Here is a 26567-nt window from a genome sequence, read left to right as displayed (position 1 = left end):
GAAAATTGTCAGCCGTCCTGTGTCCAAACCTATTTCTGTTCCTTATACTATAGACCAACTAAGGAAAACTGGGGGTCTTCTTGATCCAGAAGGCGGCTTCTCTCGTTCTGGATACAGATTTCAAATGTTCAGTACTTGATGAGAAAACATGAATGGTTCTTTATCTAAAAGTTCTTGATCCTAAATGCTTTTTCAAACCTAAACAAAATGCAGTTCCCAAGCATCATTCATTGGGGAGTAGTGTGAGGAATTCGACCATCCGCACGGGAAGAGTGCACTCGCCTGGGCTTTTTTGTTTTTGTTTAAAAGAATGAATGATGGGGCCATTCCCGCGCAATTTTCCACGCTCACCACAAAGCAGAAAAATAGTCATTTACTCTGGGAGGACACAGCTTACCAGTGCCGCACTCCCCTGTCATGTGTAGCTGACAGTTGTGGGTACATCAAAAGCCTTTGGCCGTGGGCAACCTGATTGGAATTACAAGGCCCCATGGATTTGCATCTCCTTTGTCAAACCTTGCTGGTGGCGGTGAATACTGAAGAATGTTAATTACCAGGCCTCAGAGAAGGGTTGGGAGCAGGAAGTGACAATGGAGACCAGACGCCAACACCATGTAATGTCAACCTAGTACTAACACCCCTCCTTGGTATGAAAGGGCAGGGAATGTCCTGTCTGGAACCACTCCTTTCAGAGCAGAGAAGTATGTGAATTGTAAATTGTAGGAGATGAAATTCTGCCTGAAACCCCCTACTTCAACGGTGGTCCATGTTGTAATCGAGCGCTGCATAGGGCTCAGTTAATTAGGGAGACACTTTGATGTACAGTAGACAAGAAGATGGGTGTGACTTAGGATATGTTGTCATTTTTCCCCTGTGCGTTGCCAAGTGCCCTGGTTCTGACCTGAAGCATCACTGAAGATTGTTGGTGGAGACCCAGAATTGGCTCACTTAAGTTAGACTTGGCCTACACCAAGCCCTGGGCCCCGTTTGGCTTTAAAAGAGGGCTGAGCCCCTCACTGATCAGATCATCTGAAGACTTTGCAAGGAGTAAAAAAGACTCCTCAAGGTACAGTCTAACTTGCATCTTCCGCCAGTGAAGGAAGGCCAGGAATACCAAGAGGGAAGCAATAGCCCTATCCTAAACCTCTCCCAGGAATCGGAGGGAGATACCGGACTCAGTGGACCCGTCCAGCAGCTCCAGAACCAGTACCCAGCCAGCACACCGTGTGCCCTGCTGGGTTCTGATGGCAAGATACCTAGGTGGGAATCGCCAGGGAGTCTCTGGACAAAGGACAAGGCTGTTGCCTGCTAACACCCTCCTGAGCTTTGGCCCGTCTACCTTGAAGGGACAAGCCCTGCGAAGAAGCTAGGAGGAGTGCCACACAAACATCCAGCGTCCATCTTTTTAAGGACAATTTCGAGACAGTCGAGTCCTAGAACCGCATCCGGCTGCACCGCTGACTGTTGTCTGGGATGCTTCAATCAGCATTCCAGAACCGCCAACCAGCACAGCGACAACGATTCTTGGTACCGAACCGCCTCGCCGGACAGCCTGCAGACGTCCGTCCAGCCTCACTTGCCGAACTGCCTGCCGCCTGGTACCCGCTGCGTCTCCTGCCACTAACTCTGTCTCATGGGCTGTGAAGCGCCCTGGAACTGCCTCGACGCTGTCGAACACCAAGACCCTCTTCAGCACCAGGTACATTGTGGTTCTGCGACCCCCCCCCCCTCCCGGTCCTCCTCTGAAGCCCCCTAGAGACAGTTATGACCCTTTGGTGTTGAAACCAAATAACCTTGAACAGTAAGACTGATTGCTTTACCAACTACCCTCCTTTCAGTATGCAGAGTGCATCCCTTTCCTTTGTGAAACTGTCTGTCTGTGTTCCTTTACAATCTGGGTTATAATTGTAGTGTGCTAGAACTGTCTGTTGTAGTGATAATAAAGTAGATATTTTTATGCAACCTTGACTGGACCTTCCCTTTTATCATTGGGTAATATGTGTATTTCCGCTGTGTTGCAACTAACCAACGATCCACGACCTTGCGGAGATGAGCCTGCCGTAGTAAAGTTGGACAAGGAGGGCTTAATTCACTTGTATTCCAATCTGTTCGGATCCCTTCTGGTGTACTAGAGGTGTGGGGTTGATTGATGGTTTAGAAACCGATATTTATCCCTGGACCACTGGTGCCCTGGAAGTTGATTCGCCACAAGTAGCTTCCACTGCCCCTTCTCCAGCTCACAAACATAGCGTCCAGTCTGGTTCACTATCGTGCTAGGCTTGACTATAGATCTTAGAAATCCAGAAAAATGTCTCCTCTTTTGGCAATGGGTCCTCAACCCCTTGTTTTTGCTTCTTGCGCCTCTCGTTCTGTTACGGCGGTCCCAGAATTGTAGCTTGTTTCTCCTTCATGTGAGTCCCAGGCCCCTTTATATTGGCAATGGGAGCTTGGCCCCTGGTTGTAGCGTTTTCAATTTCTTTCTCTTGCGTGAATCCCAGACCCCTCTGGACTGTCTCAGGATCACCTCGACTTGTTCTGTAGCTTGCTTCTCCTTTATGTGGGTCCCAGACCCCTTTGTTATCTCCAGGATTTCCCTGACTTGGTTTCATTGTGTGCTTCTTTGGACGTGTGTGGGCTCTTGACCCCTGTGTGTTGCCGTTGCAGGCCTAGCCTGACTTTTTATGGGTCCCAGACCTTAGTGTGGTGTTGCTGTATTGGCAGTGCTTCCCCGGCTTCAAATGGGTCACAGACCCTGGTGTACTGCTTTTGCGGGCCCCTCTGCCCCTGCTTCACTCAATATCCAATTGAACAGACCTGCTGTACTCTCCTGTCAGGTACTGTTCTACATAGGATATTTCGTAAAGTTTGTTTAAATGTGTACAGTTCTTTTGCCTATCCCCCTTCTGCTTCTCAGGATATTGGTATGGGTTTCTTTAAGCTACTTGGTGCCCGCCGCGTACGCCCTGACCCTTTCCCTATGTTTGTGAAATGCTGTTGCGATCTCTGTCTGTCCTGGGAGTAGATCGGGGCTTCTGTACTGCTTCCGCATTTGGCGTCCTGCCCTTGCCGGCTCCGCAGTGGTAGGCTCTCTCGCGTGCCCTCGGCTGTGCTCCTTCTGCTTGCTTTGGTTTAGCCCGTCTGGCTTCCCTGTTCCATGGAGCTACTGGAGACACTCGCCCGCCCTCGATGGCATCTCGTTCTCTTCTGCTTGGGTCTCTTGCCACGGAACCGGCATCTGGTTCCTCACTCCTCCAGGGTTGTCTTGACTATGTACAGTCCTTCCTTGCTTTTTATCGCCGGAGCTGCCTCTAACAGACTGTACTTTATGTTGGTTCCTCTGTGGGCTTTTGCCTCCTTATGTGATCTTCTTCGTGTCAGTGACTGTATGCACTCGACCTGGGTAAGCCTCACTCTTCCTTGTCCGAGTATGATCTGTATGAATGAAGTCCTCCAGAGATACATAGCCGTTTGGAGGACCACAGGTGACTGAGTTGGATGAGCGCTAAGAGGGTACATAACTGGAGGGGGTGAATGCTGCATTCTGCCAGGGCCATCGTCACTGGTCCCATGGAGGGCTTCCGTCTCCACGAGATCCTTCCGCTGAGTACCACCCCCAGGGGGACTATTGGGTAGCGGCCTCACCTCCCTGGCCCCATGGGAAAGGGCTTCCTCCATGGGAGCAGTGACAATACCTTGGGATTCGTCACACTACTGACAGAAGCCTGACAAGCTATCGTTTTGTCATGTTTACTTAGTGATGCCAGATTAGTGTAGAAGACGGCCCCAACAAATCAAACATAAATTTAACGTGTGAGACATTTTGCTGATTCCCCTGTATCCAAAATTAACATGTACTTTTATTGGTTATGTTCTGCACCACTATTCGACCATACTTGCACCGTAACAGCGCAGGTGTTATGCAGTTTGGTAAACAAATGTTGAAGTTGTAATTCAAGATTGTGGAGTTTTTCCACTGTTGAAATTCTCAAATTTATAATTGTATGGCCTGACATACCCAGTAATTCCAAGGATGTAGCAACCCAGTCACTTTCTGCTTATGGTAATCCGCATGATATGATAAATGATATGATATGGCATTTAACTCGCCTATACACAAGTGGTTCAAAGCGCAAATTTAGCTTTGTACACTTTTAATAGCTGGTGGAATTGCATGAAGTCCAAACTAGCCGAACATATGTAATTTGACCCAAATGGACTGGCTTAGACATAAGGTGACCCTTTTAATTTTACACCCAGACAGTTGAAATCTTTTGTGATTTTTATAGACATTCCATTGAAATAAAATGTAGGAATTGTATTCGTTCTCCTTTGATAGGTTACTTGGAGTTAATGATCGTGCTTCACAATGTCATAAAGTGAACGTACCCATCCAACAATTTTTGTAAGGCATTTAGTGATCTCCCATTCAAAACAGCATCAGCATATGTGAGGCATGAAACAAATCCACCTTCCATTACTGGTACATCAGGAGTGTTTTAGATAAATGATTCTCCAGGCCATTTAAAGATGAGAGAGGAGCTGTAACACATCCCGGTCTTTATTAGAAAACATTCAGAGCACCTACTTGCGCACATTACAAAGGCCATGCTTCTGAATACAATTGGATCAAAATGCCTAACTCTGCAGTGCAAGTCATAAAGATTAGCTTATCCAAAAACTGGCATTGGGTGAGTTTATCAAATGGCTTGAGAGAGTCCTTAAAGGCTAGGTAGATTTTAGCTCTCCTGGCTTACTCCGCAATCATTAAAGATGGGTTAGCAGTGCCTTGTCCAGCTTTTGAAGCCCAGGTTGTGTAATTGCTGGAATCTGATTTTCATTAACCCAATTGAACAATTTTGCCTAAAGGTGTTTCAATATTTTTAATGAGATGTAACTTGGGGCAATAGATTGGTAACAACTTTGGTTCTCCCGATTATCTTTCTTAAAAACAGGTACAGTAGATGAATGCAACCATGTAACTGGTAGTAGTCTAATCAAACGTACTGCCCAGGACAGATTTGTGAGGAACTGAGCCCATAGAGCTGGACATAGTTTGTATAAGTCCCCAGTGACTCCAACCAGCCCTTGAGCTTTATACGCTCTTAGTTGGGAAATATATAACGAGCTAGAACAGATCAGCTAGGATATGCCCGTTTTTGATACTAGTCATAGACCTTTCCTAACTTCATAAAAAGCAACTAATGATCATACCATCTTGACATGGGTATAAGATTCATTGCAGCTCTGAATTATTCAGATTCATTTGCACTTAATTGTCAAAATCTACTACTATATTTTTGCTCACCACAACATGGTTGTAGTTTATCCCGGATGTTTCGCTCATTAGCAATTTTGGCTCTTTGAATATTTATTTTGTAGTCTGTGCGCACTATTTTCTTATTGTACTCTGTGGCTTCTGGATTTTTTTTCCAGTATTCAGTGACAACGATTATGAAACCACATACACACTTTGTCAAACCAAGCCTGCCTAAATTTGGTATTATTAGGTGGTTTATCAGTTGACATAATGTGCTTTATAACCAGATTCAAAGAGTCAGAGTCTTCATTCATAGTTTGCATACTTGCAGTGGTCAAAGTGTATGAAAAGAAGTAGTGGAACTATGTTCCCTGCTGGCCTGCCCCGTACCCCTTCACCACGCCCCCTCCCACACACACAACAAACCCACGAACAAACGCGCCTGCTGTTTAAGGGAACATTCAGGGAACATTCAGTGCAGTGCGTTGAAGCGCAGGTTTCAACTGCTTCCTACACTTTTATTTTAAAACCAAACCATTCTACAATGGTTACTTTTTAAAATAAAAGTGTAGGAACAGTAAAACCTAAGTATAGGAGCACCGCCCCAACCGCTCCTGCCCACTTCGACCACTGCATACTTGTTTTACTGCATTCAAGCTAGAAATTTGTTTTCAACAGATGGACCTGCTCTATTCAATACTGTCTACAATATCTTACTTCTATTATGCAGCCACTTCCCCTTCCTTTCTATATATGCATAGATTAACCGCCTCATTAGGCAGGGTATCAATTGAATCTATTATAGAAGTCAGCCTAATATATAGGTGAATCCAGAAGCCATTACGTTCTACCCTAGTAAGTAATTTCAAGTCAGCACAACCTCCCCAATCTGCTAGTTTACAAATTACATAATCAATTGGGGCACGTGAAGTTCGTAGGAATCTACCTTCAGCTGGTGAATTTGTTGATAGTCTACTTTTATGATCAATCAACTATCTGTTCAGTCTTTTCCCTTGCTTATTTAAATCATCTGTTTGTAATAAGATCGGGGGTATACCCCAAACCTTGTACTCCTAATCTAATGGGATGCATCAGATCCCTACACACCTGTGCATTTTGAAATCCCGAGATGAAAAGAACCATAATGTAAAATTAGGTGAGTGGCTGGCCAGGAGTAGGAGTAATAGCCAGTATATCCTTCTGACCGTACCCCTGCGCACTGTAGTCTATTCCCCAGGTGCAGGTATACCCTACCCATGTAATTCACAAAGCTATATACCCAGGATCTGTATGTCACTTTGGGATAAATATAGCTTGGAAATAAACTTGAGATGGTAGTCAGCAACTGCTCTGCTCCATGCTGAGGCTGCAGATTGGCATCAAGTACATAAACCAATGCTACCCTGTTAAAGTACAGCTGTGAACATAAAATAACAATCAAGTAGTTTAAGTGGTAGCACTTTATCCGGTAGTCTTCCAAGAAATGCTAAAACCTCTTCTGGAGTCGTAAATGAGTGGGTCTTATTCTTCTAAATAACACAAGGTTGCGCTGGAGAGAGCATTGTGTATTTCGGGCCTCGGTATGGCTATTTCTGCTTGACAGAGGCAAAGGTATGTGAGCAGTTTGTATTGAGGAAGTAAAGTCTGGGTAGATGAACATTTTTGATTCCCTTATTCTCAATCTGCTCAGTACAACATCCCGATCTCTATAGTTAAGAAGTTTCACAATTACTTGGGAGTGCCCGGTCAGGTTTTGGAGCCGAAGTTAGTGACCCTGTGTTCCTTGTTTACAAGAAACTGCTGTGAAAATTATGTATTTTTGAGACTATCTCTGAGTAGTTGCTAAGTAATGATTTCCACGTTGGTGAAACCAAGAATGCGTTCATTATTTCTCATAGACCTGGACTCAAGATACTCATTCCTTGCTTGCACAGGTTTCACAAGTAGGGAGCGGTTCGCACGAGCATCACCTAATGCTTACTATTCTATGCCTCAATCACCCTGCAGCTTTGTATTAAACCTGGTCTAAAGTAAGATGACCTTGAAAGACAGTTTTTCTATCTTCTAGCCAACTGCATGCAGACCAGATATCTGGCGCTGTCACAGGTCCACCTGAAGCAGATCTGGCAAAATCTAACTAAATTAGTGGTTTCCCTCTTTGCGCCATGTATACTGACCACACATAAGAGAGTTTCAGACTTTGTCATGTGGGATTATTAGGGCTATTGCGAGATTCACAGAGCTTACTTAGAAAGCCTCTACCACTTCCATCAGATTTAGCTTTCTTTTTTTTTTAATAAAACATTTTTTATTGGTTTTGTTACACAATACAAATAAACATTGACTCCTGTGGAGTCCAACAACCATAACATTCTAAAGGTTCATGGGTTCCGAGTTCACCAGCACGATTTCATGGTAATGATTACAAACAGCCTTAATATACATCAGGTATATCAAGGCATCTGGCCTGCGTTTCCAGTATCTTATTGGGCATTCTCCCACTTTCCCCAGATTTTGTCGGCTTTCCCAGGGCAACCCCTGGGCGTATGCACTCATCGCTCCATCGCTATGCATGCCTCTACATCGTTTATCCATTGTGCATGTTCCGGGGTTACGTTTGACCCCCACAGTTTGGCAATTTTGCGTTTGATCAGTGCTGTGGAGGTTGAAAAACAGTAGTTTGTCAGTGCGTGACATTTCTCCCTCATCCTCTACGACCAGTGGCATCAGTTTCGGATCTCTGGACACAGTCCAACCCAGCACCCCAGATAGTGTCACAGCATTGTTGCCAGTATGGTTTGATGTGCGAGCAGTCCCATAATACATGGAAGAAAGTGCCCTCTTCTTGGCAACAGTGCTGACAGTCAGGGTCCGTGGTGAGAGTGCTACCCTTGGGTAGTAAATTCTATGTAGAATTTTGAACTGGACATGACGGAACCTGGCCGATATGGCTGTCTCTCTTGGGTACATTAGGATTGTTATCCAATCCTCAGGTAGGATCTCTCCCACATCCCTCTCCCACTTGGACTTCAGACTTGTCAGCTCCGGTGTGGCAAAGGAGGTGAGAGCATTATACATCACAGAGGTAGTTTTGGCATCTATGCGATCTAGGACTAGATTTCTCTCTATGGGAGTGCAGTCTGCCATGTTACTCAGATCAGGGAGATGCTGCTGTAGGGTGCGACTTGGCTACGTGTGTCAGTATCGGTCAGTGACAGGGAGATCGAACTCATCAACCAGATCCTCAAAGGGTACAATTCCCCCCCATCCCTAATCACATCCCCCACTTTTGTTATCCCCACATGTATCCAGTTCTGCCATTTCTGGAGTTTGTCCAGCTCTGAGATATGCTTATTTGCCCACAGTGGTTGCACCCGGGTGATTTTCCCTTCCCAGTTTATGTACTTGTGTGCCTATGCCCAAATTATTGCCTGATGAGCTGTCATCGTTTTGGGGGCACTGGTGTTAATTTTCCGGTATAGGGACTCTAATGAGGTTATTGTCGCTCCTCTTGTGGTATCAGGTTTAATGTGAGGTAGCGAAGGATCTCCGTGTAGTAGGTCGTTTATTACTGCCATTTGGCTCGCCCAGTAGTATGTCTGTAGGCGCGGCAACCCTATGCCTCCCTCCCAGATGGACCGATGCAAGGTGTGAAATGCTATTCTCGGGTGTCCGTTGTTCCATAGGAGTTTCCGGAGGGTTCTGTCAATTCTATGGAACTCCCGTGTGGGGATGTGCACTGGGGCATTTTGGAGGATGTGTAGGAATCTTGGCAATGCCATCATTTTAAATAATGCTGCTCTCCGTAGTAGGGTTAGCGGCAGGGCGTTCCAGTGTTTGACATCTTCTGCAAATCGATCTATGATAGGGTGGAGATTTTTTTTCTACATATTTGTTTAAGTTTGTTGTGATCTGGACCCCCAAATATCGGAATTGATTATCCTCTACGCCAAGGTTGTCCAACATACGGCCTGCGGGCCACAATGCGGCCCTCCGAGCCATTTCATGTGGCCCGCGAGTCTGAACAGACAAGTGTAAGGCAGTTATAGGCCCGGTGCATTCTTTTTTTTTTTTTTTTTATGAATGTCAGGTCCGTAGACCCAAATTCTGGGCCATGGCGGGGGACTGCTACTGCCTGGTTTATTTATTTGCTTGATGTTTGTCAGGCCCGTGGACCCAATTAATTTATTTATTTCTGCAATTTTGGGTCTGACTAACATTGCGGAAATAAATTAATCGGGTCCATGGACCCGACAAACATTGAACACATAAATAAATATACCCGGCCGTGCATGGCGGAGCTCTGTCACTGCCTATGGTGCCCCCTAGAAGGGGGCACCAGAGGCAGTTACAGGCCCAGTGCATTTTCTTTTTTTTTTTTTTAATGAATGTCAGGTCCGTAGACTCGAATTCTGGGCCTGGTGTATTTATTTGTTTGATGTTTGTCGGGTCCGTGGACCCAATTAATTAATTTATTTCTGCAATGTTGGGCTCAACCAACATTGCAGAAATAAATAAATGAATCGGGTCAACGGACCCGACAAACAATGAACAAATAAATAAACAAGGTCGTGTCAGAGTTACTGTCTCTGGTGCCCCCTAGAAGGGGGCACCAGAGGCAGTTACAGGCCCGGTGCATTTGTAGGCTTTGCCAACTTTGCACCAGACATGCAGATTAATTTAACTGGTCTGCTGTTAAATCTCAGTTACCAGTTTAATGATATCCACTACACTACAGAATAATTGCTCATTTTACTATAGCCAATATGATAACCTCAGTGGGTTGAGCACTCACTGCTGTGATGTGTGTGTGATCTGCATGTTCGAATCCCCGCAAGGCCATCTCAGCCTTTCATCCTTCTTAGGTTGATAAATGAGTACCAACACAGGTTGGGTGATATTGTATGCATATTTGTTCTATAAAAAAGAGCTTTAGTGTAAGTGCTATACAATAACATATTATCATTTGGACTTGGGAGTCTGTTTGCATTCACAGTAATTTGACAATATGGATCTATACACACAGATATTAATGATACATATGGTGATCCATTCTTGTATGAAATGTGTTCAATGTTTGTTGGGTCCGTGGACCCGAGTAATTTTATTTCTGGGCCGTGGCAGAGGACTGTTGCTGCCTCTGGTGCCCCCTGGACCAATCACCTATGGTAGCAGACATGACGGCTTCAATGGATCTAGTTGTAGCACACTAATTGTGCCCCCCTGCTCCATGAATAGTTGGTCAATCTAGTGGTGTCATCAGGAATCAAATTTAGGAGGGTCAGAGAGAGGGCCAGAGGCAAAAGTAGGAGACATGGTCAACATAGATACCGAATATTTACTTGGCAACACTGGTCAAAACTATTATCTGCATAGTGAAGTACCTAATCACCAGTGCCATGGTATGCTCAGGCAGCATCAATCATGCTTTGTACAGGACAATGCTGGCCTAAATCGGGAACAACCAGCATAGACATGTTGCTACAGAGGCATATGTTGGGCACAACCAGCTTTCCAATGTGTTACATCAGTGACAGTGCTGTCTTACAACATTGTGGACACATTGATCATTATAACGTGTTGTGTTCTACAATGTTCTTGTCTGCTGTTGGTGACATTGAAGGTACATGTTCCCCTTTAGAATTGATTGTAAACGTATGGTTTTTGGCCAGTTTTCCTGCCACAGGGGCGTCGGTCGGACCTGGACATCTGCGGTCTCCACCCACGTAATGCGCAGTGCAGCGATGACTGACTGGATCTGCCCTCCTAATCTTGTCTGCTTAACCCGTAGAAATATTCTCCTGCAAGCGGAGAGATGGATTTAGCCACTTGTGGATTCAAGTGATGGCACCCCCACAGTCCTCCCCAACTAATCACCTCCGAAATGCCCTCACAGCAATCTCACCTTATATTCTTGAAAGATGAGCTCTCCATCCTGCATGGATTTGCAGGGGCATGTCGATTCCAGTTACGTCATTGGTTTGAAGGCTCGGGAGAGTTCCGGAGAGTATTGACTCTGAGGTTCCTGGTGAGGACCAGTAAGTATTCAGTTCATAGAGTTCAATATGACCGATGTTCACTCTTGTTCTCCCCTTCCTTTCTTGTCTTGCAGCTGGCTCGTGAAAAGATGCTCTTATGGCAGCTGGTGGCGCTCAGGTAAGAGTCTGTATTACCCGGTGCTGTCCGGTAAATGTTGCATGAGGAAAACGTGTTGTTTTGTCTCTCTTTACAGATGCGGCATGTGAAAATATGGAGAGTCACAAAAGGATGCTTCCCGTGGTAAATCGGGTAAGTCTATGGTGGTAAGAATTATATTTGTTGGTTCCCTCGGCTCACCTTGTGGTTTTCTTTTGTCTCCTAGGTGCCGAAGTTCGGTGAAGAAATGATGGAGGCAGCGCTGACCCGAAGGATGCTGTGAAGACTGGTGAGTATGGATTGGCGCGGCGCTGCAGCTGGAGGTGCGGCGCGTGCAGAAATTATGTTCTTTACAGGTCCGGAGACAAGATGGATCCAGAATCAGGTGTGGAATAGAAATAAGTTCGTTTTCTAACCTTGTCCCTTTCTTTCCTCTTTGTTTTAGGAGCTCCGGATTCGAGGCGGGCGTGGCAGAAGACTGGATGCAGGATGCAGGCTGCAGGCACGGTGAGTGTTACGCTGCTGGATGCAGAATAACGCGAAGCGTGTGTTGCTGGTCGGGTGTGGTTTAAATGGCCTCGAAAGTAGTCCCGGGTAATAAGTCCCTAGAACCACACCCGAGTAAAAAATAGTCCCTGTAGAAAAATAGTCCCTTTCAGGCTTCATGTGGGATTGGAGTCATTTGCAGCATGGTCTGCCTGAGGTAAGTAATGACTCAGGCAATGAGCCTGGCGCCTTAGGCGCCAGGACCGATTCCTACTATGAGCCTGGCGCCTAAGGCGCCAGGACTGAACCCAGATAGCCCCTAGCCGGGGCTGCAGAGGTTTTACTAAACGTCTAGATGCCCGCTCCCGGGGCTGATGGGCTTGGTCTGGATGCCTGGGGGTAGGCATCATGACAACCCTCCCTAGATCGTTATAGCTCCCTCGCTACGCTCGGTCGCCCCCACTGTTTCAGAAAAATATCAACACATACACACTGGCGGAAGAAATCACAAGAAACTAACCTTTGATCACTGTCACCGACACCAAAAGCTATCTTTGGGACTGCATGGCTATCACTGCCTGTGATGCTATTGTGTCAAAGGTCACACACCATCGATTTTGAATGTACTGCTTTGGGTAAGGATGTTGACTTTTGACTCACCGGCCAACTGGTTAACAAAAAGTTAATGCCTCGGCCCAACATTCAAAAAGGTTCGACAAGCCTGCTCTACGCGGAAAAGGGGCAATTTTGTAACCCTGCACTCCCTATCTCTTTCACCGGGAATAGTATGGATTTTGACCAGTTTACCCTTAGGCCGCTGAAGGATTTGTATTTCTTCAGCAGGTGCATCACTGTTGGGCAGGAGATTATGGGGTCTGATAAATACAGGAGCAGGTCATCTGCATATAGCAAGACCTTGTCCTCCCAGTCATCTGTCCACCGGTATTCCTTCCACGTCTGTTTCCCATAGTAGAATAGCCAGTGGCTCTATGGCGAGCGCGAAAAGCATTGCGGACAGGGGGCAGCCTTGCTGTGTCCCTTTGCCCAGTCTGAAGGGTTTAGAGGGCCACCCAGTTACCCTGGTCACAACCTCGAGGGATTTGTATAGTAACTGCACCTATTCCAAAAATTGTTCCCCAAATCCCATTCGGCGCATTATTTCCCAAAGTGCTTCCCAGTGATCCGAGTCAAAGGCCTTCTCGAAGTCTCTCGTTAATAGTGCTAGGGGACCTTGTAGAAGAGAGAACTTTTCTATCGCGGTGTGCAATCTATTTATGTTCATACGGGTGGATCTCTGAGGCTTAAAGCCGCACCGGTCTGGATGTATCAGTGACATAATAACTTTCTGCAGCCGGTTTGCCACTGCTTTCGCTAGGATTTTAGTTTCACTGTTAATTAGCGAGATCGGCCTGTATGAACTACATTTCTCTGGAGGTTTATCTGGTTTGGGGATCACTATTATGGTGGCTCTCCTCGGGTCTGGGGGCAGCTGGCCATGCGCCTTCGAGTGTGTGTACATGTGTGGGAGTATTCCGCTTGGTTCTATCCCCTTCCATATTTCCACCGGGAAGCCGTTCGGCCCAGGCGTTTTCCCGGGGTGTAGTTGTGACATGGCCAGCCCCAACTCCTCTTCTGTGATGTTTGCCTCAAGTAGGTCTCTTTGTGCGCCCGTTAAGTTAGGGAGGATAATCTCGTCTATTATGGAGATTTGGGTAGGGGTCTCAGGTGGTTTATAAAGTTCTGCATAGTAAGCTGCAAAACCTTCTACAATATCCTGGTCGGTTGACAGCGGTTCCGAGTTATCGGGTTCAATCACTCTAACCTGTTTGTGCCCTTCATCTCTGCGTTCCAGCCATGCTAACATTTTACCTGCTTTGTCTCCTGTCCCGTATAATCTGGCAGGCATCGTTCTATGTGCTTGTTTGGCCTTGTCTAGGGCTATGTTGTGCAATTTCTTTTGGGCAAGGATCAATGCTCGGTTGGTTTAAGGTAGATCTAACGCCAGGTGTGAGCATTCTGCTTGCTCCACCTGTGCTTCAGCTTCTTTCACTTTTTCTACTTGTGCTTTTTTATGCACCTTTGTCCAGGAGAGAATCTCTCCTCGCAGCACTGGTTTGTACGCTTCCCATAGCATTCCTGGGTCATCAATTGACCCTGTGTTTAGTTGAAAGTAGGTGGTTGTGGTCTCTTGGATGCGTTCTACAAGCTAGGGAAGCCTAAATAATAATTGTTAAGGCACCAGGAGGGCGGGGGGATTGGCCTTGTCGTTGACACTTCTGTTAGTAGGGGCGAGTGGTCAGATTTCATGCGGGAGTAGGGTGGCGTTGAGCGCTCTGTGTATTTCAGTGGTTAAGAAAAAGTAGTCCAGCCTCGAGAGGGACGCATGGACGCCCGAGTGGAATGAGTATTCTCGACTCTCAGGGTGGAGGTTGTGCCATACGTCTCTTAGCCCCAGTGCCGCTGTGAAGGTAGCCAATTTCGTGTGGGTGTCGGGGTTCCTACCCCTTAGGTGTGTGCGGTCCATCCCCAAGTTCATGACTACATTGAAATCAACACCAAGGATTAGTGTCTGAGGATTAGTGTCTGAGGTATCTTGAATTATCAGGGGAGTTATGTCTTCTATAAGGTTCAGCATCAACATGGGTGGTGAGTATATAGCTAGTATTGTTATGGTTTGGTTCCACAGTGTTCCTGTCATGTGCACATATCTACCCCCTGTGTCCTGCGACACTCTGGAGAGTGTGAAAGGTAGTTTTTTATGGATCAGTATAAGGACCCCACTTGAGCCCGTATTGAAGCCTGCGTGCAGTGCCGTGCGGTAATTGCTACGTTTAAATAGGTTGCATGTTGTGCCCGCTAGATGGGTTTCTGTAAGCAGCGCCAAATCTGGTGATTGTCTATTTAACGCCTGGCTGACCATTCTTCGTTTATTCTCACCACCCAGTCCATTGACATTCCATGCCGGGAGACGTAGGGTTTTTGTGTCGGATCCAGCTCTTGTCATCTGAGTTGGAAAGGGTTTCTGTTGGGCAGTGCATGTGTGGTTTTTGGGAGAAGCCCAGTCTGTTGCCTTGCTGTGTGGTGTAACTTCGTAGGAATGGATGTTTAGTGCTTTCGGACCCATCAAGAACAATGGTGAAAACTCCCCCACCCCCCAGCTCCCCCTCTCTGTCACTTGTCTCATTGGAGGCAACTACTGCCTCGGTCGAGTTACACAATTTTACCCGTCCCTCCTCCCTATACTTCCACCCAACCTGGAGTATCTTGTCACCCAAGCTTAAACAAAAAAAATTAAATTAACAAATCCACACTCAGTAGCACATTCACTCCAGCCTACAATCACCAGGCAGCACACTCCTGGTTGAACAGGGTGTCCGAGTGCCGAAGGGTGGGGGAGGTTCCTGTCCCCTAGGGCTGCTCAAAGTTAAGTCTATTCATGGAGCTCGTATCCACACATTGCAGTTCCACTGAGGCACCAAATTATTGCAGATCAATTTCCAGGGAGTTAGGTTAGCTCCTCTTGATTCAATCAGCGGTCCTCAATAGGTGCGGCAGCAGTGGTTCAGGATCCTGTCTTATCGGTAGCAGGGCCAGGTGGTGGTCTGGGTCTACTGTTGTTCTTGGACCTCGCCACGCTCCAGTCACCCTCAATGTTTTGTTCCGCCCATTTCCATGCATCTTTTGGATCTGTAAAGTGCACTGTTGTGCCCTGATGATAAATTTGGAGCTGTGCTGGGAAGAGAAGGCCGTATTTCACATTCAAGGTTTGAAGGTGTTTCTTGAGTTGGTCAAACGATTGTCTGGCCTTCTGAACCTCCCTAGTGTAGTCCGGAAAGAAGGCTACACGGGATCCGTTGTCTGTAATTGTTCCCTTAGTACGGGCCATTTGGAGTAGTGCGTCACAGTCTCTGTAATTCAGTAGCTTTACAATTACCGTGCGTGGCGGTCCACCTGGTATAGGTGGTCCAGATGGCATGCAGTGGGCCCGTACAATAGAGAAACATTTGGAGAATGATTTGGGCTCAAATAGTCCGATAGCCATTGCTCCAAAAAAAATTCCATGCACGGACCTTGTGTTTTCTCCGGCAGGCCCAGTATGTGGATGTTGTTTCGCCGGGATCTTCCCTCTCCCTCGTCGACCCTCTCCTCTAGTGTTTTCAGTCGTGTCATGACACGGGTCATATGCTGTTCCATGTTGCGTAACCAGTCTTCCGCTCCAGAGATGCGCTGTTCGGCTTCCCCTGTGCGTGAGGTTAGTTAGTTTTTGCAGGTCATGTCGGAGAAGGGAGACATCCATGTTGATGCCATCCATTTTTTGTTCCATGGATGCCCGCGAGTCGGTGATTGCCGCCATGACATCTTTCAGGGATAGGGTGTTTTCAGCCTCAGTCATGTTGTGCAGCTGGTCATGGTCTGAGGAGGAGTCCACCGGTACAGTAGTGTATTGATCATTTCTGCTTTGTGTGACTGACTTTTTAGCTTTCTTTGCCCATCGTGTATCCGGTTAGCAGCGGCCAGTGCGGGGGTCACCTCCTTTGCGTGCAGCGGGCGGTCACCACGGCGGGTGTTGGAGCACACCAAGCGTGGGTAGTGCTCAGCTGTGGCACAATTGTATCCTCCACTTGACCGCCCACTGTGTAGCTCAAATGGGTCGCTTTTGTTTTACCAATGGTTTCCCCTGGAACTGTGGTTGTGTATAACCGCATTTGTGGTGGGAGGCTTATTCACTTGGGAGTTGGTGCTAGGCGCATCGCTCACTCCATGGGGACCTGGATTCTGAAGGTGGGTGCAACCGTAGAGACCGGTACCCCATGTGTGGGAGGGGGCCGTAGCCGCTTTGTTCATGCCAGTGCGACTATTCACTGATGTTTCCTGTGTTTGTGACCTGCCGCGTGGGGTAACCTCCTGGTCAGCGGATCTGCAGTTTGATGCGTTCTGTGCCACGGGTGAGTGGGGTGGGTGGCTAGTGCTCTGCCTTTGGTCCCGTTAGGAAACCACCGTTAAAGCCTGGTCATAATATCTGTGGGGGATGCTGGGCGTGAAATGCATGAGCCCCAATCCCTGACAGGCTGGCTTATGTTGCTCTCCTCCAGCCCCAGACTTCGGGTCGTGGTTGCAGGGGTACAAGGTTCTCCTGGGGCATCACATGAGGGGGAAGGGCCACAACCTCCCCTCCCTTCGTTCAGCACAGCCCAGACCTAAATGTCTATGGAGCCTTGGGGCTGTGTTGGCAAGGGGTTAGGTCCATGCGTGCCTCACTTACCGGAGTTGTCCCCACCTTGTCCTCCGCAACACAACGTGTTCTCACTCCGTCAAGCGCTCCCACTTGCAGATCCGATCGGGTCGTGGGTGGCACGGGTGGATGTCTGGCCGACTGTCGGCTGCGCCAGTCCAGTCAGCAGATGGTAGGTTTTGTGTGCATTCACTTTGGTGGGCTGTTCGGGTGTTTAGGGTGCTCCGGATGACAGATGGCCCCTCACACTGGGCGCCGCCGACACCTTCTCCGGGCTCGCTCCAGCTCTGCAGTCTTGCCCGGCGTTGAGCAGGGCGGGCTTTCCAGGGTACGTTTGGTTCGTGGTGCAGGGATGGCAGGGGCGAGTGCAGTCTCGGGCAGGGGCAGCCGCAGTTACGTACACGCGGGGACGGTCCGGTCCCGTACACAGTAGGGTGCTGTTGCTCACCGTCCACGGGGCTCGATCCACCGCCCGCAGTGCTCAGCCTTCCCCTTCAGGTCCGCCGCTTAGGTAATCTAGGCGGCGTGCACAGGCACGATCGCCAGTCCGCCTCGAGTCCCACCCTTAGGGCCCAAGGGTTGGTAAGGCAGTTCTTGGGGGTTATTGCAATAACCCGAAGCGCCTCCAATCTCCTCTGGCGCGGCAGAGGTTGCGTCTTAGATGTTTCCTCCGGCGCCTCCCCCACACTCGCCGTTTCGCAGGTTTAAAGCACTGCCCGCGGCCATCTTGTCTCTATCCCACCTTCACTACCGCCGACCATTCTCGGCGGTCTAACTCGCGCAGGAGAGTAATTCCTGTGTTTCTTTTCGGCCTGTCCAAGTGTGCAGCTCACAGCAGGGTTATTTTGGAACGGAATCGGCACGAATAGCAGGCTATTTTGTTAGGATGTGTGCGGCGGTTTACGGGCGCTTCAGGGACTCACGTCCGCATTGCTCCGAAGCTGGCCTTTCATAGCTTTCTTGATTATGTCTCTGAGATAAAAGGAAGTGGAACCATTATTCTAATTTGTTTTCTACTTTCTGCACAAAATACATTAGATCGAAAAAAAGTGAGACCTAGATTAATGAGGTTGTCAGTGATTCAGTTAAGTCCTTTTTGGATGTTTTAAATTCCAGACAAAAGCTTAATCGCTGCCTGAAATTGAGACCATGATATTGAAGGCATCCATAGACTGCAGAATGTTTAAAGTATACCTATTAATTTTGGAGCCTCTGGCGTATTTTTAAAAAGGCTGGTGGTACTTTTCCCTTTACATTTCCCAGATTGCCTCTCATATGCCAGTTTTGAACCTTTTTTACAAATTGAGTTGCTGATTTGTCTTTTTTTTTTTTTTTGTTCTCATGCTTGGAAAAAAAGAAGCCTGAAGAATTCTACCCGTCATCTCACCCGATAACTGTCCTCTAGTTTTTTGACACTATCATGTACTCCAAGTTGTGCTCATGGAAGTATTTTGACTTCCTTAAAGGTGGACTGACCTTTAGATATTTAGCCATGGAATTACAGGACTTTGTGTTCTAGAAAGCTAATTGAATCTCTAGGTTTTGTAATGTACTTAAAGCATTTTTATATATTGAGGTGTCAAGAAGTACCATGACCTGTGGCAGGAGATGGTCTTCTAAGGCAAATAAATGATGGCATCATAGTTATTGAGCTGTCCGTATTTATTATGGGGGCTGCATTTACATTGCCTTTTTATTTACATTTTGTCATTAAGTCCTAAACTTGAGCTTTACATGTAAAAGTTTGTATATGTGTTCAAGATAACATAGAACCAATTGTGCACTACTGTTGCTCTTGTATTTTCGGTCTTCTGCTGCACAAAACGTTTTTTGAGGGGCGAAATGCTGTAGAGATCTAATAGAAACATTTTCTTTTTCCCAACAGGTTGGTCCAATGGCCTGGTTGGGGCCTCAAACAGATGAAACCATTAAAGGTCTCTGCGAGAGAGGGAAGAAGAATATATTATTGGTTCCTATTGCTTTTACCAGTGACCACATTGAGACACTCTATGAATTGGATATTGAATATGCCCAAGTTTTAGCACATGAGGTAAACTTTTTATTTCATTTAATCTGCATCCATGCAGTATTTGATACCTACACATGGGGTTGGGGGCATAAGGAGTATCTATCCATACAATCACCATTTTGTCGTCTAGATTGCTTAGAATGTCTGACATCTGAGCAACATCTGGATTGAATCCAGGAGTATACGTACTCTTTATGAATCCATACAAAGTGTTGGGAACTGGTGTGCAAATGCTTGCCAACATTCCTTTTTATTCATTGACAAATATTTGGTATGTTCGGATTTAACGATATACATATTTTAATCCAAAGCCTTCCGTGCCATTGCTACACCCTGCAGCGCCGCCTTGTTGCATTATGACCACACTTGCATTTCAGACCCACTATCTCTCACCGATCCACTTTTAAATCCATGATTCCAGTGCTATTAAAAGTTACAGTGGGACTCATCCAACTTTCATCATGAACAAAGTAAAACCTTGTTAAGCACCAATATGTGTGCACTTTAGGCTGCAATATAAATCTATCCAGAGAGTATAACGAACATGCCACAATTGATGACATTATGGCAGACCTTAGTGGGGCCATGTGGTTCACCAAAGCAGATTGGATTGAAGAGTAGCACCAAGTAGGCTTGAACCTTGATTCCATGTACACTACATCCTTTCAAACACCTGAGACTTAGACGATGCAAACGTCTTAACTTTGATATGTCCGTTGCAGATGTTTTATTGCTGTCTTGCTGTGAGTCATCAGTGTAAGGAATGTCATCTATACAGTGACGGGAAGTCTGCATCCTGAGATAGTCTCCCCAAGGCTGATAGCTGGAATGTTAACATACTAAACATGTTTGACCTTTTTCCAAGTTTGACTCCCCATCAGCTGAGAACACATTTCCATAGATGTCAGATTCTTATCACTGATGAGCATAAATGGGGTGCAGTTATTTGAACATGGTCACATACTGTGGGAGATTTATCCAAACCCCAGATTATTCTATTTTATTTAAACTTTTCTATAGAGCTACCCGTTCCAGAATGTCTCAGAGCACTTAACAGAGTACATAAGGGAGGAGGTGAAAAGGAAGTTAGTGTTTTCAGAACAGAATCGGATGATTAGGAAAGGAAAAGGATAGCCATGGAGGTTGTCTGGCTAGTTGGGTGTGTGGAAAGAGGTACATTTTGAGGAAACTGATAATAGAGTGCGGGTCACGGATGTGTGGTGGGAGAGCACTAATAATGTTCACAGTCCCAAAGGGAATGACTCCCTTCCTCAGGATTCTCTCCACCAAAACAAAAGTTCAAAGAACAACAAAGTTCTTTATAGCTCAAGAAGATAGCTCCCCTCTCTTGTGTTGCATTTCACTGCAGGGGAAATTACTCCCTTCCCCAGGCCCTTTCCCACATTCAATACCATTGAAATGCTAAGGGTATGGGTCTTCCTTAGAATCCCTTTTTTGCAAGATAACACAACTTGGGTGCGAGACCCAGATTTGCAAAACACCTGGTATACTATCCTGCCAGGTTCTCTTGTACGGTTCCTTATGGGTGCAAATCCCAGATCCACAATTCCCCTGGTGAACTCTCCTGCCATGACTTAATGTTGCAATCTCTTTCTCATTCAGTACAAGGGGGCCTGGGTCTTCCCCAGGTTACTTTATGGCAAAGTTCTGTGACGATGAAGATGTTGCTGATTCCAATGAGGATTACTCTCTTCTCCAGCATGGGGTCTGGCATGGATTCACATGCTCATGAATATTCCCCGTCGTCAGGGTGGGAATCCTCGGTAAAGAAAAATCAGTATCAGTTTCGTTTCTGATCTGTCTTTCGTAGTAGTAACCAATCACTGATCTCTGCGTCATACTGACCACAGCCAATGACTGCCATCTCCCTAAGCCCCGCCTCTGGCAGCCATCTTCAGATTTTTACCGCACGTTCAAGTGTTGGGAGTCCTCGTGCTTAGCTCTTGAGCTTTTGCTGCGTTTTTGCGCTTTTTCAGGTGAATTTTCACATTTTTCGGTTAATCGAGCCTCAAGCTCCACCGTTTCTGCTCCCGTTAACGGGTACCCCTTGCAGGATTTTCCTACGCCCCTCAAGGGTGAAGATTTCGTCGAATCAACCTTTTGGAGGATTCCAGAAGATTTGCGGCCTACTTCGAGATGGCCCAGGACGCAAGTTCGTCACCCGGACCCGAGCTGTTTCGCAGCTGCCCTGGATGCGGGCCGCAGAATGTGTTTGAGGAAGAACATTCGCGATGCCTCTACTGTCTTCATGGGGACAAGACTCATGTAGAGAAGGACTGCCAGTTCTGCAAGAACTTGTCGGAGCGGACCATGAGGGACTGTCTCGCCAGCTAGTTGGAGAAGGGCTCAACGGGTGAGAAGAAAGGGTCCGAGCGGGCTTCTAAGTCCTGTGCGGGCACCCCGGCGACGGGGGCCCAACACCAGGCCAAGCGCCGCGGGTCCGCTGGCTCCGGGAGCGCCGAAAGGTCGGGCTCTTCGGTCGCCAGGCAGGGCGCACCTTCCCCGGCATCGTCGACCACGAGCCAGCGCTCCGGTTCGGGGAAGAGGAAGTCCGAGACCCCGGGTAAGCTTCGGGAGAAGCCCCGTCCGATCTCGGAGAGGGGGAGCGAGGCGTCGCCCCTCCCCCTAAGGAGAAGGCCCGGGACGCACCTAAGGTGGTGAAGGCCCCTACCCAGCAGGCAAAGGCCTCTATCGAGGTGATCGCGGCGACTCTGGCCAAGCCGGCAGAGACCCCGCCAGCGGAGACTGCCTCCGGGACTAGAGTTTCCCTGCTGCCAAGGAGGGAATCCTCTTTTAGGCCCATCGTCATGGCCACCATGATGGAAGAAGCGAGGGGGGGCACGGTAACCTCCTCGAGCTCGGAGTCAGCCTCGGAGGAGGAACTGACCGAGGCCATGAGGAATCTCGAAGTCCAATTCGAGAAGGTTCGATCCCGTAAGGAAGATCCTCGGGAGATAACCGAGGAAGACGACGATGGCGAGGAAGAGCTGCCTTCCCTTCCGGCGCAGCCGGAACCTAGGCCTCAGGATAGCTCGGCGGCCATTTTGTCTGCGATCCAGTCCTTATGCTCTGAGATGAGGACGAGATTGCCCAGGCCGGAGGACCCGCAACCTGGCCCGTCGGGAAGTCCTCAGAACAAACGACAGAGGACCCAACCCTCTCCTCCACTCGCTCCCGTAAGGCCTACAGTTCCCTCCTCATCCTCCCACGAGTCGGGAGATGACGGAGCGGTGGGCTCGACGACGGGTTCTGAGTGCGACGGCGATGGAACGGGTCTCCCATCGCACGGGCCTCTCCGCCCGACGAGATTGGCTCATTCCACGCCATGATCGCCAGGGCGTCCGACTTGTTCCAGCTCTGCCCGGAGGAGCAGAAAAAGGAAGGTTTCCTCTATCAGCGCCGGGAGGCCAAGAGGAAGACTAGACTGTCATTGCGGTGCCTCTAATCGATGACATCTGGGAGGAGGGCCTGTCGGTACTCAAGAACCCCTCCACGGCACCAGCCAAACGGGACCGGTACGAGAAGAAGTACCGGGTCCCCGAGACCGCTCCCCTGTGCCTCAGGGCCCAGCCAACGCCAGACTCGGTCGTCTCGGCGGCGGCGAAGATGAAAGCGGCGGGGTCAGGAGCCTCAACGTCGAATTCCCCTCCGGACGGCGAGGGTAGGAAGTTGGACGCCATGGGGCGACGGGTCATTTCGTCGACGACGATCAAAGCGGCCAACGCCCTGGCGATCGTGGCCCGTTACGACAACGAGCTCTGGTTTAAGCTGGCCCCCATATTGGACTTCGTACCGGACGACAAGAGGTCCGAGGCCCTGGAAATACTTCAAGAAGGCGAGGTGGCGTCAGACCACGCCATAATGTGCCAACCGATATTGCTGATACCGGGTTCCGCCAGCTGGGCAATGGAGTTTGCCTACGATGACGGGGTTGGCTCCGGGCGACCGACTTCCGTCAGGACGTCCAGACCAGGGTGTTGGACATGCCGTTCGACGGCAGCAACTTGTTCGGAAAGGCAGTGGACGAATCCCTCCAAGCCATAAAGACGGACACGGAGACGGCCCGCGCCCTAGGAGCCCTTCAGCAACGACGGCCCTTTCGGAGCTCCGAAGGCAGACAAGGGGCCTCCAAGGGATCCAGCGGTGGCTCGTCGTCCTACCGCCAGGCGGCACGCTCCTCGTCTCAGGAGGCCTACAGGGGTCGCGGCAAGCAGGGAGTGCCTCGCCGCCATCGGCAAGGTGGCCAGGGCGGCAAGGCCACCACCTCCAAGCAGGACTGAACCGGCCGTGGCCTCGGGGCCCCCACCGAAGCACCCCGGTGGGAGGCCGGCTGACGAATTTCGTCGGCGTGTGGAAGTCCATCTCCACTGACCGTTGGGTGCTGGATACCCTGGCAAGAGGACACTCTATCGAATTTCTGAAGAAGTGCCCTCACATTCCACCTGTGGCCAGGAAGGAAAATCACGTCCCGCAACTGCTGTTGGAAGTACGGGCGATGCTCAGGAAAGGCGCCATCGAGCTCGTCCCGAAGAGGCTCCGGGGCTCCGGGATGTACTCAAGGTACTTCCTCGTCAGGAAGAAGATGGGCGGCTGGTGCCCCATCCTGGACCTTCGTCGTTTGAACAAATACATCAGGTCACAAAAGTTCAGGATGGTCACCCTCCAGCACTTGCTGGGACAGCTGGAGGAAGGCGACTTTCTATCGTCGTTGGACCTGGAGGATGCATACTTCCACGTTCCCATCTTCAAAAGTCACCGAAAGTTCCTCAGGTTCGTCGTCCAGGGATGCCACTACCAATTCAGAGCACTGCCGTTCGGATTGAAGTCGGCCCCCAGGGTCTTTACCAAGTGCCTAGCACCTGTGGCGGCGCGGCTGCGCCTGCAGGGGATTCACGTCTACCCCTACCTGGACGACTGGCTCATCCGCTCAAGGACGAGGGAACTCGCCGTCGAACACACTGCGAGGACCGTCCAGCTACTCACAGACCTGGGATTCGCCATAAATTACCCAAAGTCACACCTGGTGCTGTCAAAGGTGGCCCTGTTTCTGGGAGCGAAGCTCGATACAGTGAGGCGCCTGGCGGCACCGTCGGAAGAACTGACGAAGACCATTCTGGGCAAAGTGCAGCGCCTGCTATCCACGGACGTGGCCAGGGTGAGGTCCATCAAGTTCCTCCTGGGGATGATATCCTCTTGCATCTACCTGGTGTGCCTCTGCAGACTACGGATGCGCCCTCTTCAAGAATTTCTCGACGCCCGTTGGATGCAGGCGACGGGCACCTTCGAAGACAGGGTCCCCCTCAACGAGGTGTTCCGGCGGGCGATTCAGTGGTGGGGCGTTCGAGCGCACCTCACGGCGGGCAAGGACTTTCAGACGCCGGCATACCAAGAGACGGTGACGACGGACGCCTCCCTGGAAGGTTGGGGCGCCCACACCGGAGATCTCCACGCAAGAGGCCTCTGGCTCCCGGAGGAGAGGCTCCTGCACATCAACATCCTGGAACTCCAAGCCGTGTTCTGGGCTCTCAAATCGTTCCTCCAGTCGCTCAAGGGCAAGACGGTGCGGATCGTCACGGACAACACCACGACAATGTTTTACATACGGAAGCAGGGAGGCACCAGATCCCCAGCCCTATCCAAGGAGGCACAGGATCTGTGGCACTGGGTGGTCGCCCAGGGGATGTTCCTGGTTCCCTTCCACCTGGCAGGAGAAAGAAACACCATCGCCGACTCGCTCAGCAGGGAGCTGCGCGCGTGTCACGAGTGGGAACTGCGCCAGGATCAGGTCGATCAACTCTTCCGACGATGGGGCAAACCCCAAATTGACCTGTTCGCAACAGCGACGAACTCGAAGTGCCAGAGGTACACCAGCAGGTTTCCCCAGCCGAGAAGCATGGGCGATGCGTTCTCGTTCCCCTGGGACGGCCTATTCCTGTATGCGTTCCCTCCGTTGCCGTTGCTGCTTCGACTCATCAACCAGCTCAAGAGGTTCCGGTGCAGGATGATCCTCGTCGCACCGGCGTGGCCGAGGCAGATCTGGTTCCCGGACCTTCTGGACTTGTCAACGTCCCCTCCCATCAAGCTGTCGGCGGACGCGGATCTTCTCTCCAGAGAAGGAGGCGCCATCTTCCACCACGACCCGGCGTCGCTGAACCTGCAGGCTTGGCTCCTGCAGCGCTAGAGTTTGGAGGCTACGATATACCGGCCGACTGCAGAGAGGTTCTTGCAAAGGCCAGGGCGTCCTGGTGTTACCTGTTTTCTTCCCGTCTCCTTCGTCGCCGGCCGACAGGCCTTTGTACTCGCTGGATGTGGCTAGAGCGCTGAAGTTCTACGTGGACCGCACGAAGAGTTTTCGGAGGACATCACAGCTATTCGTGAACTTTGGACCTGTGAATCAAGGGAAGGCTCTCTCAAAGTCTTCTATTTCCAGATGGCTCTCTGACTGCATCTTGCACTGCCACCGATTGGCTAACCGACCGCTGCCAGGCCGTCCGAGAGCCCATTCGACCAGAGCGATCGCTGCTACTACGGCGTTCCTATCTGGTGTGCCCCTGCTGGACATCTGCAGGGCTGCTACGTGGAGGTCGACGCACACCTTCACGAGATTCTACTGCGTCGATCGGGATTCCAGGGAGGAGTCCAGGGTCGGCCAAGCAGTGCTGCGCAACCTGTCCGCTTAAGGTGAGCCTGGTGAGGAGGTAAGAGATGCTTAATGTTGAGTTTTTGTATTGCTTAATGTTGAGCCTTTTGCCACCCCCCGTTTTGTGCATGTGTGTACTGCTATGTATTCTTATATTCATGAGCATGTGAATCCATGCCAGACCCCATGCTGGAGAAGGAACAAATTACTTACCTGTAACTGTTGTTCTCCAGCATGGGTCTGGCATGGATTCACATGCGAACCCTCCCGCCTACCCCTCTGCGGCTCTTCACTTGGTCATACTGCCACTTCATGTGCTACCAAATCTGAAGATGGCTGCCAGAGGCGGGGCTTAGGGAGATGGCAGTCATTGGCTGTGGTCAGTATGACGCAGAGATCAGTGATTGGTTACTACTACGAAAGACAGATCAGAAATGAAACTGATGCTGATTTTTCTTAACTGAGGATTCCCAGCCTGACGACGGGGAATATTCATGAGCATGTGAATCCATGCCAGACCCATGCTGGAGAACAACAGTTACAGGTAAGTAACTTGTTCCTTCCCCACTCTTGGCAACCAATTCACTCTTTCAGGGTCTCTTTGCCTCGGTTTCCGCGTCCCCTTATCCCCTCTGGGTTCACCGACAACATATGCGTTCTCTCACTCCAATCGTAAATGTTCAGGTACTCGCCTCATTATTGGCTGGACTTGAGTGGCACTGTCAGGGCCCAGCCCTCAATTCCTGCAGGAGTGACGATGGCCCAC

General features: G+C 49.2%; 1 protein-coding gene across 1 annotated transcript in view; it reads left to right on the top strand.

Annotated features, from left to right (window-relative positions):
- The window catches only part of FECH (ferrochelatase), a 304793-nt gene that overhangs the window by 226120 nt on the left and 52106 nt on the right, over positions 1 to 26567 (top strand). The window contains exon 9 of the mRNA XM_069627038.1: positions 18997 to 19161. Within this exon, the coding sequence (XP_069483139.1) occupies positions 18997 to 19161 (165 nt within the window). The remainder of the gene's footprint in view (positions 1 to 18996; positions 19162 to 26567) is intronic.

This window comes from Ambystoma mexicanum, chromosome 6p, assembly GCF_040938575.1.
Source record: "Ambystoma mexicanum isolate Mex_15411 chromosome 6p, UKY_AmexF1_1, whole genome shotgun sequence".
In the NCBI taxonomy this organism is placed as follows: Eukaryota; Metazoa; Chordata; class Amphibia; order Caudata; family Ambystomatidae; genus Ambystoma; species Ambystoma mexicanum.
The sequence above is the reverse complement of the archived record's forward strand: the minus strand, read 5'-3'. Positions and strand labels throughout refer to the sequence as shown.